The sequence below is a fragment of the Pholis gunnellus genome (genome assembly GCF_910591455.1).
Source record: "Pholis gunnellus genome assembly, chromosome: 4".
Lineage (NCBI taxonomy): Eukaryota > Metazoa > Chordata > Actinopteri > Perciformes > Pholidae > Pholis > Pholis gunnellus.
The window spans coordinates 9,354,085-9,371,074 of record NC_136530.1 but is presented as its reverse complement, the minus strand read 5'-3'; the positions used below and the strand labels follow the sequence as shown (position 1 = coordinate 9,371,074).

General features: G+C 44.9%; 1 protein-coding gene across 1 annotated transcript; it reads left to right on the top strand.

Annotated features, from left to right (window-relative positions):
- Nucleotides 1-11,710, top strand: enc3 (ectodermal-neural cortex 3). Its single transcript, XM_079158197.1, has 4 exons — nt 1-250; nt 1,486-2,508; nt 2,600-3,366; nt 10,657-11,710. The coding sequence occupies exons 2-3, from the start codon at nt 1,486-1,488 to the stop codon at nt 3,344-3,346; spliced, it is 1,770 nt and encodes a 589-aa protein (XP_079014323.1). The 5' UTR covers nt 1-250; the 3' UTR covers nt 3,347-3,366; nt 10,657-11,710.
- Nucleotides 11,711-16,990: the final 5,280 nt, after the last annotated feature.

The following is a 16,990-nucleotide window of genomic DNA, read 5'->3' as shown; positions in this document are numbered from 1 at the left end:
CAGGCTGCGTGGCTTCCCGAGAACTATCCGAAACGGCGAACTTTTTTAACGTTGTCTATTTTGCGTGTTTACACTCGAAGCTTGCGACGCAGACAAATGGCTCAACCGTTCCACAGCCCTTCAGGATACGATACAGTTCTAAACTCTGAATGCGGATTTGTCTAAATTGTGCCACAACTTCAAACAAATCAACGACGGAACAAGTTTGAACCGAGATAAAGGAATCCGGATCAGCTTTGCGCCCATCAAGGTAAGCATCAGACGGCTAATTTTCCCTAAAGCATCGATCACCAACAAACAGCTGCGTCTCTGATATTTCTGCAACTTCCGACATGTGAGTGGTTTAGTCACAGTGTGTAGCGTCGGCTCCTTTGATGTTGATTGTAGCAGCCTGGGTGTTTTGCAGGCTAACTCGGGAGGAAAGTTGAGCGCATGCTGAAGCGCTGACCGCAGTTTCACATTTACTGCACAAAACGAATTGGATTTCACGCTGAGTCCCTCCGCGGAAGTCCACAGTCCCCCTTTCAGTGGGAGTGAATAGCCGACTTAAATGTATCTGCTGTGAAACAATGGAGGCTTCAAAGCGGAAGATATTTATTTGGTCGTTTTCAAGTTATGTCTTGAAAAACGACTTTATTAGCCTACTGTTCCATAATTATTACAAAGTGGTTATTATACAATTGTACTAATTAGAAATAAAACTCCTGGCATGCAATGAAGTGAATCTCTTAAATTCAGCATAAACTTGATGGAGTAATGGCTGCAGGTCTGTCTGAATCCACCACCGTTTTCATCTGTTGCACTGCGGTTGCATAATTTCCTCCTCAAGGAGCTGGGCTGAGGTGTCACATCGTATGTGGGCTTGAAAGCTTAGGCACCATCTGATGTGTGAAACAGCTGGAGGATAGAACCAGCTGGAAGGAATTGATTGGCTCTCCCTTTTTGTTTTGGAGGTGACTCACCAACTTGAAATGTTTATACGGGTGGAAAGATGTGCTATAGGGCAACACGCCCAGGTGTCGTTTCTTTAACTATCATCAATTATAGAAGGAAGGTTAAATTAAAAGCCAGTTAATGTGGCTAATTTGTTTGATAATTGAGTATTGACACTGCTGTGTCTTACAGTGTAAATCTCTGTGTACACACACACACACACACACACACACACTGGATTTGTGTGGGAGTGCTCCTTATCTGATTTTCTTTCATACTTGAAGGCTGAAGTTTATTTCCGTACCGCGCACTGATATGAGTATTTTATTTCTGAACAACCCATTCACCTGCTGTTGCCACAGTGAGTTTTGTTTGATCATAGAATGGGGGGGGAGTGTTTATGGTAGTGTTCACATCAAAAGGAGGGCGCAAGACCTGATAAGATCTCGTCTTCCTGTCCAACTGTTAGAAACGTTTGAATTAAACAAATATAAAGGAGTGGTTGTTGCCACTTGTACTTATATTTTTTTCCTACTCTATTTCCTCCTCAAGATGTCTGTCAGTAACCACGAAAACAGAAAGTCTCGCTCTAGTTCCGGCTCCATGAATATCCAACTCTTCCACAAGACGACCCACGCCGACAGCCTGTTGACGCAGCTCAACCTGTTGCGCAAACGAAAAGTCTTCACAGATGTCGTCCTAAAGGCCGGAAACCGATCCTTCCCTTGCCACCGTGCCGTCCTGGCCTCCTGTAGCCGATACTTTGAGGCCATGTTCAGCGGCGGGCTCAGGGAGAGTCGCGACGCCGAAGTCAACTTCCACGACTCCCTCCATCCGGAGGTGCTGGAGCTCTTGCTCGACTACGCCTACTCGGCCCGGATCATCATCAACGAGGAAAACGCGGAGTCGCTCCTGGAAGCCGGCGACATGCTTCAGTTTCACGACATCAGGGACGCTGCGGCAGAGTTTCTGGAGAAGAACCTCGACCAGTCAAACTGCCTGGGGATGATGCTGCTGTCAGACGCCCATCAGTGCCAGAGACTGTACGAGCTCTCGTGGAGGATGTGCCTGGCAGACTTTGCTACTCTCTTCAGGACTGAGGACTTCCTCAGCCTGCCCAGAGACAAAGTCCAGGAGCTGATCCTCAGCGAGGAACTGGAAGTGGAGGACGAGAGCCTGGTGTACGAGGCTGTTATCGACTGGGTCAAGGCCGACATGGAGCACAGGCACAGCGAGCTGCCCGAGCTGCTGCGTTGTGTCCGTCTCGCGCTGCTCCCGGAAACATACCTGCTAAAGAACGTTGCTTCAGAGGAGCTGGTGATGTGCCATAAGGTGGGACGGGAGATCGTCGAAGACGCGGTACGGTGCAAAATGAGGATCCTCCAGAATGACGGTATTGTAACGGGCTTCTGCGCCAGGCCGAGGAAAGTCAGCCAGGCCCTGCTGCTGCTGGGAGGACAGACCTTCATGTGTGATAAAGTCTACATGATCGACAACAAGACGAAGGAGATCACCCCCAAGACAGACATCCCCAGCCCCAGGAAAGAATGCAGCGCATGTGCGATTGGTTGCAAGGTATGTATGTGATCTATGCTTGATTACGTGCGTTTTAATGTAATGCTGTGTAGAAGTACACAAAAACATGACTTCTCTCCATGTGTCTCAGGTTTATGTTACCGGTGGACGTGGCTCTGAAAACGGGGCCTCCAAAGATGTCTGGGTGTACGACACGTTGCACGACGAGTGGTCCAAAGCTTCACCTATGCTGGTAGCCAGGTTCGGACACGGGTCGGCGGAGCTCGACCACCAGCTGTACGTCGTGGGAGGACACACTTCTCTTGCAGGATCGTTCCCCGCGTCTCCGTCTGTGTCCCTCAAACAGGTGGAACAGTACGACCCTCAGACCAATAAATGGACGCTGGTGGCCCCGCTCAGAGAGGGGGTGAGCAACGCTGCCGTCGTCGGTGCCAAAAACAAACTCTTTGCCTTCGGCGGCACCAGCGTGAACAGAGACAAATACCCCAAGGTGCAGTGCTTTGACCCTTGCCAGAACCGCTGGTCTGTGCCGGCCGCCTGTCCGCAGCTGTGGCGCTACACGGCAGCGGCCGTGGTCGGCAACCATGTCGTGGTGATCGGTGGCGACACGGAATTCTCTGCCAGCTCCGCTTACCGGTTCAACAGCGAGACGTACCAGTGGTCAAAGTTTGGCGACGTGACGGCCAAGCGGATCAGCTGTCACGCGGTGGCGTCAGGGAACAGATTGTATGTGGTTGGGGGTTACTTTGGGGCTCAGAGGTGTAAAACACTCGACTGTTACGATCCCTCGTCGGACTCTTGGGACAGCGTGACCAGTGTGCCCTACTCACTCATTCCCACTGCCTTCGTCAGCACATGGAAGTACCTCTCAGCGTAGAGAGAAGCGCACTCTTTGAGGTGAGTAATTGTAGTTTCCTTAAACTGACACAAACAAACACAAAGTCAATTATATGTGCTATTCATAGTGTCCCTTTTTTACTGTCGGATGTTAAAGTGGAACTCACTTTGTGGAAGCAAAACTATCTTCAGATAATTCCCACAACATGCTTACGCAACGGAGGTAAATGTCGGTTTGAACCGGACAAGGCCGGTTTAAAAGCCCCTCGCTGTTTTCAGGGGTTGCCAGTGGTTACAGTTACACATTATCTAGCTGCTGCGACGGCTGGGTGTTGGATAAACACAGCGCAGTCCTGGTTTGGAGAGCAGAAGGAATGTCAGCAGTGCTGGTAATTACAGAGCGAGAGCTGCAGCACAAGACCTCTGTCACTGACGGGAGCGAGGTGGAGAGGCGGGGATCAGGCCCGTGCCTAGTGGGCCGAGCAGGAGTCAGTACCCGAACAGGTGTAACGTATAAGAGGTGATGGGACAAGTGGTGTTTGACATATGGAGGGCTAAGAGCCAGAGGACCACAAGGAGCATTCAGTGAGCTTTAGATAAGAGCCGGAACATACCGTATGTGTGATACACCACTCTTTTACATCATTGAAAAACCCCAAATATACAACAGTTTTGCCCCAAAAGTCCAATGAACACATAGCGATACAAGCCTACCGTTTCTTTTTCTACATTATCCATATAGCACCTTTCTCAAAGTGCTTTAAAGGACAAAGAGGAAGCACCACATGTGCTGACAGACGCCGCGGCAATCTGTTCTGCTTAAAAGTAATAAAGAAAAGTCTGAGGAATTCAGGAGGGGCTAGTGGGGATAAGAAGGAAAGGATACATCTCAAGGTTATAAAAAATATGATTGACTTCGATGGAACATACCACATCAGTGAAGAACCGCTCGGCCTCATCTGCCTGAAGGGATGACAGGTGGCAGTTTTCACAGCTTCGTGTGAGATAAGAGATGATGCATTTTCCCCGAGGTGGTGTTTTTTTTTTTTCACACAAGGTGAGAATGGAGGGATGGAGGGGCCGGCAGATGAAACAAGAAGAGGCTGTACAGTGATGCTTAGAAGGTTTTGCAGGTGGTTTTCATGTGCCTGGTGGTGGTCCAGCTAGTTTTAAATTTCATGACGGGAGGCCTGGCCTGTGATCTTATTTTAGCGCTGTTGCAATCAATGAAAAATGGTCCATTGCTGCAGTAGTCGTTGGGTTTGCTTTTTACTACCCAGACTACGGGGCTTTGTGGTTTTATTTTTATTGGAGGCTTTATTACGCGGACTACATTCACAGAGCTTTTAAAGTATTATTTTGTGCTATAGGTTCAATGGTTTAATGCAGCCCATTTGTCATAAAGCTCCAGTTTGTCATCAGAGCAACACTATGCAATACATTACATTTATTCACTTACCATCCTTTCATGTGTCTGTTAGGCGGTTCGCCAGTAAGCTGGACTGGAAACAGGGGGAGCTGTTAGACTGGCTCTATCCGAATGAAACAAAATCCACCAGCCACCAGTATTCATATGTACTAATATGATATACCAGACTGGTAACGTTTTTATTTCAATCCCCCCCTCAAGGAAGGTTAAGTTTAAAGTCTTTCTAGTTGTCAAGAAAGAGATTCTGTCACGGACGTGAATAGGAATGCTGAAGTAAATAGTGTGCACAGTGAGGCGGATTGGTCCTTTTCTGTGACTAAAGTTTGGATAAATCATGCTCCTCTGTACTCCTCTGTACGGGAAGTGACTCTGAACAAGCTCCTTTTATGCTGCCAAGAACTTTTGAAAGTAAAGCTGAGCGGAAGCAGAGAGCTTATGTGTGACTTGTGTCTACAGTAAACAGCTGGATATGATGGAGCTGGGGGCTTAGCCTTATGAGGCTGCTGGTATGGACCGCTAGCCAAGGTTTTTTTGGCCGCGATGGAGACAGACAGGCTGGCTATGAAAGATCAAGGCACAGCATCTTTATGAACTCTTGCAGTTACGGTAGCTACCATCCCGCTGCCGGCTGCCTTTCTGTTTTAATTACAGCAGACATGGAAAAAGCTCCGATTTGCAGCCTGTGAAGACGGCGTCCTACCCTGACGCTGGTCCACTCCCTCTCACCCGAGACACGGGGGCTCGTGAGGAGAAGTGAAGTGGAAAAAAAAATGTAGGGAGCAAGAATGTGACACAGAGCAGGACGCATACACACTAACACACACATATAGAGAGAGGAAGAGGAAGATGAAGTGGAGAGCGAGTAAGACCAGGAGGAGCAAAGTTATATTTTGCGCCATTTGGCAGCCGAGACTAACGCCTGCCTAAAAATACTTTGCACCCGAGGTTGTCAACTTTCAGCTGGGTCAGAGAGAGAAATAATTGTCTATGCGTGCAAGTGTGTGTGTGTGTGTGTGTGTGTGTGTGTGTTTGTGTATGTGTGTTCTTTTCATGTTTACAATGGGACCGAAAAACCACCAGTCAGCTGTTCAAGTATTCACTAGTAGTATTGTGAGTTTTTACACAGTTGTGAAACCACTGGTTTTCCACTCGTAGTACTCTGTCTCCCTCTCTGTTTCTGTCTCTTTCTCTCACACACACACACACACACACACACACACACACACACACACACACACACACACACACACACACACAGAGGCGGTCACATTGCTGGCATTGCCTGTCCTTTAAAAAGCCAGCCATCCTTACTCTAATTTGGGAGGAATGAAGGTGTGGCCTGCATTCCCATTAGTAAAGATTTGTTAATGTTGCCTTGTGGTCGAGGCCGTGCAGTTGTCCTCGCCGTTTGCGTGGCCTGGATGGGATTACCAGCGTTTTTGTCACCACGTTCTGCTGTAGTTTGTGGCCCTGTGCATTTCCAGCAGATGCGAGTGACCACAGACTCCAGGGCCAAGCCAGAACTCACTGTTGATGGAAAAGTATGTGTAAATGTTAAAGCATTATGGTTCGTGTTTGTTATGGTCCAGGCAGGAGAAGTCAGCGACCCTTAAAGGCCCAAAACAAGAAGACCTGAATACAGTTTTAGTGTAATATGTGACTACTGCCGGCACAAACGTTACAGTTTCCTGTGAGGCTTTCATTGGTGTATTCAGCGCGTGTTTTGGAAAAAGTAAACAGAGTACCGTCACAGTGTAGTCTGGTCAGTTGTTGGTACCAGACTACAGCCAGACGGGATGTAACCAGAGCTCCCTGCACAACGTTCAGGGCAATCTCTCTCTCTCTCTCTTTCTCCTTTAAACCACTGAACCATAACGACCCCAGACATGACTGTTATCTACACTTGAACCTTTGTTTTCCTAGCCCCCCCCCTCCCCTCCCCTCCTCTCTTCTCTCCAGCCCTCCCTCCTCATCACCCCTCTCCGCTCCTAAAAATCATAGACATAAGCAGCATTCTCTTTTTAACGGCTTCAAGCGCCTCATGAGGTGGGCTCGGCTCTGTGTGACGGGGTACACCTGGAGAGGTCAGGGGCCACCGAGGGAGTCCTTGGCGGGCTCTCTGCTTCCCCAGACAGCTGCTGTAAAATGGAAAGGTCACGATGGGATCAGGGAGGAGTGCAGAGGCCCCAGTCACTCAATACTAATGTTTTATTAATGCCTTGCTGTGAGGGCCACCAGGAACACAAGCTGAATGAGGCTTTTATTGTGGCATCTGTGTACAACAACGACCCCCCCCCCCCCACCTCCCCCCCCCCCCCACCTCCTTCTCTCAGACACACACACATACACAGTCAGAGTCAGCACGTGCACACTCACTTTGTCTTCAGTCTCTTGAGTAATCAATCTGCCACATTACAGCCCTCGGCGTGGCTGCCTACATTTGCATAAACCTAATGGGGTTTTTATTGGTCTTTTCTCCATGCTGCGAGTAACAAAAAGGAAAAGGGGAAAAAGATGCTTAAAATGGCTGACTAATCACCCAGACTAATTTGATTACGCCCTTAAAAAGAGGCGAGCTGTCATACAGTTACAGGGGCCTCTTCAGTAAGCCGGCTGGGACGGGACGCAGTGTGTCTGCCTGGTAATTAATCTGAATTACGTAATATTTGCTGAAGTATTGCTGAAGTGGCGCGTATTCAGTCACAGAGACGCTCTTTGTTCCAAGTCTTAAACTAGAGTTCCTGCAAGGATTCATCCGGGCTTAATACACTTTGCAGCTGTACCAAGATGCTCGTGTCTCTGAGCTCATCCCGGAGTCCTTTATCCGTCCCTGGAAACAATGCAAAGTCATGTAAATGAAGTCCCTGCGATTCATGCGTTAGTCAATACAGTGCAATTCTTTGTGGTCATTAGTAAACATGGCACAGGCCCTGTGGACACAAGGGACAAATAAAGAAAAGGGACTCAGCTTTGGTGTGGTGCATGGTGGGTAATTAGGCCCCTGGAAGACGCAGATGGAGCCCAAGATGCACTAAAGCTAAAGCTAATGGAGATGAATGTCAGTGATGGGTGTTCATTTGATAAATGTGACCTAGTCTTGTGGTGTATGTGTGTGTGTGTGTGTGCTGTCAACCAGACTGTGTCATTTATGAGTCATAGAAATGCTTGAGATTTGGTAATTGTTTTCTTTTGTCAAACTCAATCTGGCATCATTCCCATGTGGAGGAGAAAGATAAGTGATGGGAGCAGACAGACTGAGTCAGGTTTAACCTCAGAGTGCCACATCCAATCACTTCATATAGTTCCAGCCCATCTGTTTGGTTCGCTGAAGGGCGCGCGGACTCCCCGCGTCCCTCACAGCATCACACTGCGGTTACTGCAGTGGACCGGACCAAAGACACACACACACACACACGGGGGCATCTGGGTACTTTCTGGGTTACAGTTATTAACCCGGCCACCTGTTAGGCACTCCAGACATCTTACTCCCTGTTGGCAGAAGGAGGTCAGAACCGTGAAGGTCGATTCGATCGTTGCACAGTGGGAGTTTGAAAGCACAAAGTTTGCATGCAAGTCATGACGAGCTTGTCCACATAAGCAACCGTGGTTTGAAATGTGGGCAAACGGTGAACTGTGTGGCCGCTGAAGCTCAGTGTTGAGTAGAATCGACCTTGACATGACGGGTCATAATGACGCGACTGTGAGGCAGTCTGGAGCTCACTTCTGGTGACAGCGGGGACCCTTGTTGTGAGCGGGCGGAGGGAGCTGAAGTTTAATGATGCGAGACGGGGATGGTGTTTTTTGATGAATGCACTGATGAGGACAGACACATAACCTTTGTGGGTCAGAGTGTATCTCTGTGGAATACAATCTTTTTGGGTTGTTCAGTAATGCAGAAGAAATCCGAGTAAAATCCAATAGTGCTTTAGATCTGTATGATATTTACTTTCCTATTATCGGCGTTGGTCTGCGGGTGTCTCGTACATGAATGCAGCAAGGGAGAGCCCACTCTCTTTGCAGTAGAGGACTTAATATAAAGCTGCAACTTTTATGAAACAGTGATATTGTCGTAGTTGGAGCGTTGAGCAGAGCGGCGGAGTATTTAGGATTCTGAGTCATGCTCTTCATCATCTGCACTTCAGAGAGATTAGAACAGCAGCAGCAGCAGAACCTAAGGAGTGCATGCACTGACCCATGCCCATGTACACACCGAGAGAGCAGCAATGGAAACTTCCATCAGGCCCGCAGTCGCATGTGATGCAGTAAGTGCTGCTACTGCGGCTTTGCTTTGATCAGGAAGGGTGAGCTGAGTTTGTATTGCAGCAAATGTGCTGTTACGGGTTGGTTTCAGATCTGTTTATACAGTTATGAGGATTAAACAACAGATATACAGTGTGTGTGTATGTGATATGTATTTATTTTAATACTACCTCTGTCTGAGCAGTTATATCGGAATTCATGCAACTTTTACGTCACTCTGGATCAGTCGCTCAGCCAATACAATCCCGCTCATACGCGCTTTTGTAAATGTAGTTAAAAGAAGCTTTTAACATCCTCAAATTTTGAATGAAATGTGTTTCGGTGAAGTCATTCACGTCGAGATCCCTCCGACTCTGCATCCACGCACACACAAAGTAGCATTGCCGTTTGCTGCACAAAAGCCATCATTCAAAATGTCTTTCTCCTCGTCCTTGTTATCTTCTGCTCAGAAATTCGCTGGCCTCCACTGCACATCAACGTGTTAATGAAACCGTAAACTGACTGACTCCAGTGGCCTCCATGTTAACTTCCGTACGACATCGCGTGTATTGGTCTTTGCTCATGCGGCTCAATTCAGGACCTTGATCAGGTCACACTGAGCAATAAATCTGAATTGGAGGCCTGTTAAATAAACTTTTTTTTGTTTGCATTTTTGTTGTCTAGTACGTGAATCTTAGCATTCAGGTTTAACACAAAAATGTAGTTTGTAGTGGTAATGTACAGAAAGTTTAAATGTAGTTTTGCTTCTCACTCTATAGTTTAGCTTGTTTGAAAAAAGACGTTCTGCCTCTCTGCTGTGACTCCAGTGGTGCCGGTCTCTGGCTGCGTCCCACTGTTACGCTTCAGGAGACGTAGTCACAACAGTAACAGATGCGTATGGATCAGTTGAGGCTTCAGTAGTGTCAGCCGGCTTTGTCAGCCATGGTAATGAGAACTCATTAGGTTATTTAAACAAGCCCCCAGCAGAGCACGCCTGTAACTGCCTTCCTCCTAGAATAGAGAGCGCGCACACACACACACACACACACACACACACAAAGCCTTCATCTGCTCCGGCAGACCTGAGTTATTATCACAAATATGCAAATTGGAGGTTAACATTTCTCCCCGACGTATACCCAGTGCAACATTCCCTCATAACAGCAGGGGAGGAAGATTAGATACTGAAATATCTGAGGTTACAAAGAAAGGCCATCGAATTCTCAAAGTTGTGTTTTAGGTCGTATATAATGTAGTAAAAATGTGTGCTTCGCCATAAGAAAGCCTCTTACAGTATGAATTATATCCAGATAAAGCAGATGTTTTCGGAATCTGTGCGTAGTCCAGAGAAGCTTATCCGTACAGCGTGGGGTCTTCTCCACGGCCACCCTCAGATATTTATTACCTAGCGACATAAATGGCATGAGCAGCTTAATCCCACATGCCAAGAGGACTTTAGTTAAATAACGCCCCGTCCTGAGGCGTTATTAACGCTATGTGGGTAAGCCTGATAAAATGGCATGGTGATAAGCCGATGTGTAGTGCGGAGGACCGACGTCCCTGCATTCCTGTCCGCTCCCTGAGAATGTCCAGGCCGCCCCTCGTGTCATATGGTCGGTCCTCCATACAGCAGCGTTCACAGGACCCTGAACATTAATCTCCCCTCTTGTCTCTTTCCCCAGATAAGCAGTGGTGTCTGGTATGCAGGCGTTGGTTCTCGCTTCGCTGTCTGCACGGAGGAAGCGGACGAGTCTGTGTAGTCCTGAGGCTGGCGGCTCCATCCAGCCCGATTCTCATTCATCTTCAGCTGCAGAGGAAGCGAAGGCCCGAGACCTAGAGACAGCCCGGAGACTGGAAGTCTGCGGCCTCTTTCCAACCTGATCTGTTTACTCGTTCTTCTTGTGTGACTTTCCCATGTAGCCACTAGCCGTGAGCTGGACTCGTTCCCATGTTTACTGAAGGGACCTCACGACCTCTATCTAACATGCGAAGCAGAGCGATAGTATAGATGTGTGCGCTGGGATTTTACCACCTCCTGGGGCGAATCTGCTGCGGTGACTGTATGGGCCCTGCACTGCTCAACTGACTCACTACATCATTTAATACGTGTATCATCTCGCCAGTAGATTACCAGTTTAACAGACTGAGGACGTGTGGTTTTACAGATGGTCCTTTGTTGTGGTTTCTCTCCCCTCCAGTCACTCGGCCATTACTCAGGTGTAATTTATTTGGACTGCTGATTGACTGAATTAGACCTTTGCTGTGCCAGGCGTATGGAGAAGGAGAGAAGACATTTGGGGAAGTGTATGATTTTGTGCACAGAAACAATCTTCCTGTCTTTTTATTTTTAGCCTTTGGACTCGGGCTTCCCTCAATTTTGGTAAGCTAAATTTGTATCATCCTCCTCGGCTTAAAATACATGCTCGCAAGAGAGAATGTGGCCCATTACGGCCTGTTTCAAGACGTTATTTCATGATTTTGTCATGTTTTTGTGTATATTGTGTCTCAGGGTTTTGTTTTGTTTGTGTTTGTTCAAGGTAACTTCTAACTTCTTCGAACACATCTGCTAACGTCTTCTTTTTTTTTGTGAATGTACTATTTTGTGAGAAACAGTTTTACAGAAATCTCTTATTTTAGAATACGTTCTTACATCGTTTTGTCAAGTGTAAATGTATGATTACGGTTAATAGCGGTGGTCGTATTTATACATATATATATATATATATATATATATATATATATATATATATATATATATATATATATATATTGCCAAAACCTGAAAGGCTAATCTTTGTGCCATTCTGGACTTAAATAACAAAAGCTGAGTGTGTCCAAAGTAGGTAAATACTTTCTAGCTATGATATGTTTTCATTTTACATTTCAGGATCTTTAATGGAAGTCTTTTGTGTTTATAGTTTGTATATTTGCTTTGTAATAAATTTGTAGAAGCCTTTGATTTGCACATTTTGTACAACGGAAACTCTTAATGGTCTTAATTTTGTATCTTTGTCTTAACCCAGCTTGGGTAGTGTGAATAATCAGTGTTTTTGTAGCAAGTTATCAAGTTGTTTCTCTTTGAACATTCTTCATTTGCTCTGTGTGCAAGTCTGCAGTTTCCCAATATATCAAACACACTGATATATTAAGCTATTACTGATAAACCATCTGTTACTCCATGTTCTACAGCTCACCCCTCATCAATAAATATCTTGTTAAAACTACTTTCCGTTGTTTGTCCTTGTTTTCCAAGGAATGATGGGAATTCAGCAGCTGTGCTATTAAAACAGCCATATAATCACACAGGTACTCTCAACGTGCCTGGAATAGTTTCCAAACGCAGGTCAGGAGTGGTTTTGCTCTTTACCAGGAACACCCGTCTCCTTCCTCCTGTCTGTGTGCGCACTTAAGATCCAGCGAGATGAACAGTCCATTCTCTGTCTCTCTTTATAATCGACCCCCCCCAACCTCCCCCCCTTTGTCGTAGCGATATCGCACATAGTTATGTGGTATGTGAAGAAGATGCCTCTGCTGCCCCGGCACTCACATGCAGAGGTGGAAGAAGTACTTGTAGTTAAGTAGCAATATTACAATGTAGAAATACTTCTAAAAGTAAAAGTCATGCATTCAATGCCAATCATTATTGGAGTATTATTTATTGATGCATTCATGTGTACATTCCTTAAATGTTGAAGCTGGTAAAGATGAGGCTCATTTGAATAACTTTGTATTTTGCTGGGTAGCTTGTGAATAGAGTAGAAGTACATTTAAGTACTGTTCTTAAATTGCACTTAAGAACAATACTTCAGTAAATGTATTTTGTTACTTCCCCCGACTGCTCGCGTGTGTGATGTGCGCACACATTGAAAAATGTGCGTCAGTCAGGTGATGTTCGTCCATATCCCTCACTCTGCAGCGGCCAGGTTGACGTGAGAAAGCGGTGCAGTCCAGACTGGGCGTTAGGTGGGAAGAGGTCTGGTTGGCACATTTGTGCAGACTGGCAGGGAGGAGAACCAGAGAGGAATGTACCCACATTCAGGTTCAGGGAGGAGGCTCTGCATGTGCTGCCTGCAGGCTTGAAGTTTGAAGATGTTTGTGACGTCTGAGCTACTGAGCTGTGGTGTTTAAACAATCCACCTCCACTTCGAAATGAGACATCACTTGGTGTTTTTTTTCTTGTGTGGTTCACATAAACTTTCAAAGTCTTCCTCTATTTGTTGTCAGAGCATCCGTCCTTTTAGAAGACCTGGCAACAGATGATACAAACACCAATTGGAGACAACTTTAAATCTCTGAGGAAGTGGGTATAGGTGAATTAATGTGGATATAAATCCTAAATGATCACAAAAATAACCCGTGGCATGAGCTTTCTGAACGACTAGCTCTAATCACCGCTCACGTGAACGGAGGCCCTACACATTTCATAAATCTGTTCGGGTGTTCAGTTTGAGTGAAGCTTTTACTGTTTTGGGAAGCTTAAATTCTGAGCTTTCTTTTTTTTTTGGTCAATTAAGTTAAATTGGCCCATACCACAAGGACTCTAAAGTACTGCTATTAATGTTATGTAATGATGTTAATATGGTTAAAAACGAGGTTCTGTCAACACTTAAACCTGTTGTTTTAGAGAATATGTTTCATGGCTGTTCGTGTGGAAATCAATTTTCCATTGTCCCTCAGTTCTTCTCCTTTCTTCTTCCTCCATTTCCACATGCCATGTGTTTTAGACCGTGAGCGGGAAATGAGATGCTGGAGAGAGAGACACGAGGGAAACAGCCTACTGAATGTTTTGCAAGTTGTTTACAAGTTGTGCTCTAAGTGATTTGATTATCAAATGAACATCTCCAGATATTTGGATCTCTGTAACGTCATGTTTGAATATTTAAAGACGGAGAGTAATGTTCTAAATGTCTGCAAATTTGATGAGCAGAAAATAGTCCTCTAAAAAGGCTCTACACTCCATGCATGTACACTATACATTACATGATTTGTGTAACAAATTACATAAAATCTTTAGGGGATGCCCTACAACAAACACTTGAGTGACACAATGCAACGCCATTGTTAAATCTTTTCAAAGCCAACTGAAAAACTTCAAAGGCTGCTGTTAATTGGATGCAAAAAAAAAGAGGCTGCTCCAAGAAGTCCCCTTCTGTAGCCATGACATCATGCCTGTAACAAGCTACGTCCAGTCAAGCATGTGAACATGTTAGTGCTAGTGTTCAATAATTCATCAAAAGGATAATGTATGGATTTAAGAAAATACAATGCAGACGCGCATAAAAAGATGAAACACTCCTCTCTGAAAAGATGACCTGGCACTGGACAGCAGGATGAGCAGGCCGGTCAAAAGCTCCTTTTGTCATGCAAAATGTGCTAAACGGGCGATTTCAAAGATCTAGCCGACAACACAATTAAACCATGGCGAATAAATAGACATTTGAAAGTCGACTGGAGACAAAAGAACCTCAGGGTCCGCCAAAACAAAAATAAAAAGGGGGAGGGAGGAGAAGAAAGAGGACACACTGCCATAACAATCTGGATCCTGGATTAAAAAAAGATATGGTATGTCTCTGCATGTGTGTGTGTTTGGTTTTTGTGTGCATATGAACTCACGCTTAATTTGCATGTGTGTTTTTGGGGATGTTTGTGCGTGTGTGTGTGAGGTGGGGAATAGCAGTTACGGCTTCTTGTTAACCCATAAGAAAGGGGGCAGCGAGGTGGAACCGACAGGGACATTGCACCACCCAAATATCGGTGTGTGTGTGTCTGCTGGCCTGAGACCCCCAGCTGGGGCCTCCGCCTGCACTGGATGGAGACAAAGACGCCTTGATGTGGCCAGAATCGACCTTCTCTCACCTTCCCCGGGGGGGCCTGGAAAATGCCCCTTTGCAGGCCATTTCAGGAAACCCCACAATCAAAGGGCGGATCAATACGTACCTTCTGGCAGAAACAGATCTGATCTGACAGATCTGCAAAAACTGCCTTTACTTCACAATATCAAGAGAACTACAGCCTACTGAATCGTTCTGCTCTTTGTTAACTGTAGCTACGTGCACTTTAGAGAGCATATTTAGCTTTCGGGTCGTTATTAAGAGATCATCTGGTAAGATTGTAACCACCGGGTAGGAGCATGAGCAATAAAATGTGTGTTAATGTCGAGTATCTGTGGCTGTAGATAGACATGGAGTGTGTATAGTTCATGCGTATGTCTGCAAGTGTGTATATGTGTGTGTGTGTGTGTGTGTGTGTTTGAAATTAAAATACCACCAGAAGCCACATCTTAAAAGCTGTGGACTGTCTGAGGAGACTCATTTCTTCGCAGTTACATAAGTGTCCCTCGCAGCAAATCTCTGTAAGTAAACACCACTCTTTCTCTCCCATATTCTCTTTACTTACTTACTCTTCACTTTACTGGTGTGAATATTAAGAAAGACACAACAAGCATGACCTTCAAGACTAAATTAATACAGAAAATGTCGTCTCTCCCCCCCCCCCCCCCCTGTGTCTATGCTGGTTGTGGTGTGGCATCTTACTGACTCCCCCCTCTCTCTCCCCCTTCTCTCTGGCTGCGGGCATCTCTGATGGCAGCAGCCATGAGGTTTCCTGGCTGACTGAGTAAGCAAATGAGGAGTAAACAATGTGAGAGAGAGACAGACAGACAGACAGTCAGACAGCCTAACCACTGGAGCGAATGCTCTCCTCTGCTTGTCTGAAGTGTGCATGTGTGTGTGTGTGTGTGTGCGTGTGGGTGTGCTACTGTGGAGGGGAGCATTCAGTAGCTTGACAGGTCAGCTAGCACCAGAAGGAAAAAGAGACCTGAAGCCTGCATACTAAATCTGCACTTATATATTCAGAACCTCTTCAGACTGAACCAATATTATCCATCACACTGGAAGGCCACAGTGAGATACTGAGAGACCGTATAGGAGCAACTATTGCAAGTCTATCTTTTAAAATCAACAATACCTTTAGAAATAAATCTCATATAGCAATTACATTTAAATAGCATGTGATGAAGTTTCAGCTGCCACTTCTAATACTTGAGGGTTTGATTAAAGAAAACAAAAAAATCTATTTTAAATAACATTGTCCTCAAAAACAACTTAAACACGTATGAGTCATTATGTCTTGCTATTGTAATTTTTCATGGAATACTAAACTATGGCTATTTGGACATTTCTATGGCTTACAATACTAAAACTTTTTCATAATTTGTTTAAAGCATGCTAAGCTATGGTTGTGTTTTTTTCTTTACATTTTTTATGACATACTGCACTTTATTTTATATTTTTTATAACACACTATACTAAGATTATTTTATGTTGTTTAGCACTTTTTTGACATACTATACTGTGATCTTTTTATTACCTTTTCTATGACATATTACTATAATACATTTTTAATTGTTTAATGAAAAACTATACTATGACGTTTTTATTTACTACACTATGGCCTGATTTCTTTACCTATTATATATGAAATAAATTATTATATTATAAAGTATTTTACAGTTTTCATGACATACTGTTTTTTTTTTATGACTTATTTTTTGTTTTTGAAGTTTTTGAAGTTTTTTATGGCATACCAAAATAATACATTTTTATGACATTTTACAACTTGACATTCTTTATAACTTTTTTATGATGTGTTATAAATAAATACAAAATATAGAACATATCGTGCCATTAATTACATTATGGTACACTGTTCTGACTTTTTAAAGACATAATATCATGACATTTTTATGGCATAATATACTAAACTAAGACATTTTGATGACTGGGGACGCAATTTGAAGTCTGCATGATGTCTGCATCTCGTTCAGGGCCACACAAAATGTTTGTGAAGGCCACCATTGGCCCGCAGGCTGCACTTTGAAAAACTACGGGCCACATGACTACAGAAGCTGCAAAGCAATGTCAATGGAAGCTGGAATTTGTATTTGTATTTGTTATTTTCTATGGCACGGTTTGACACCATAACTTTGAATTAAGGATACAGTACTGGTTTAAGCAT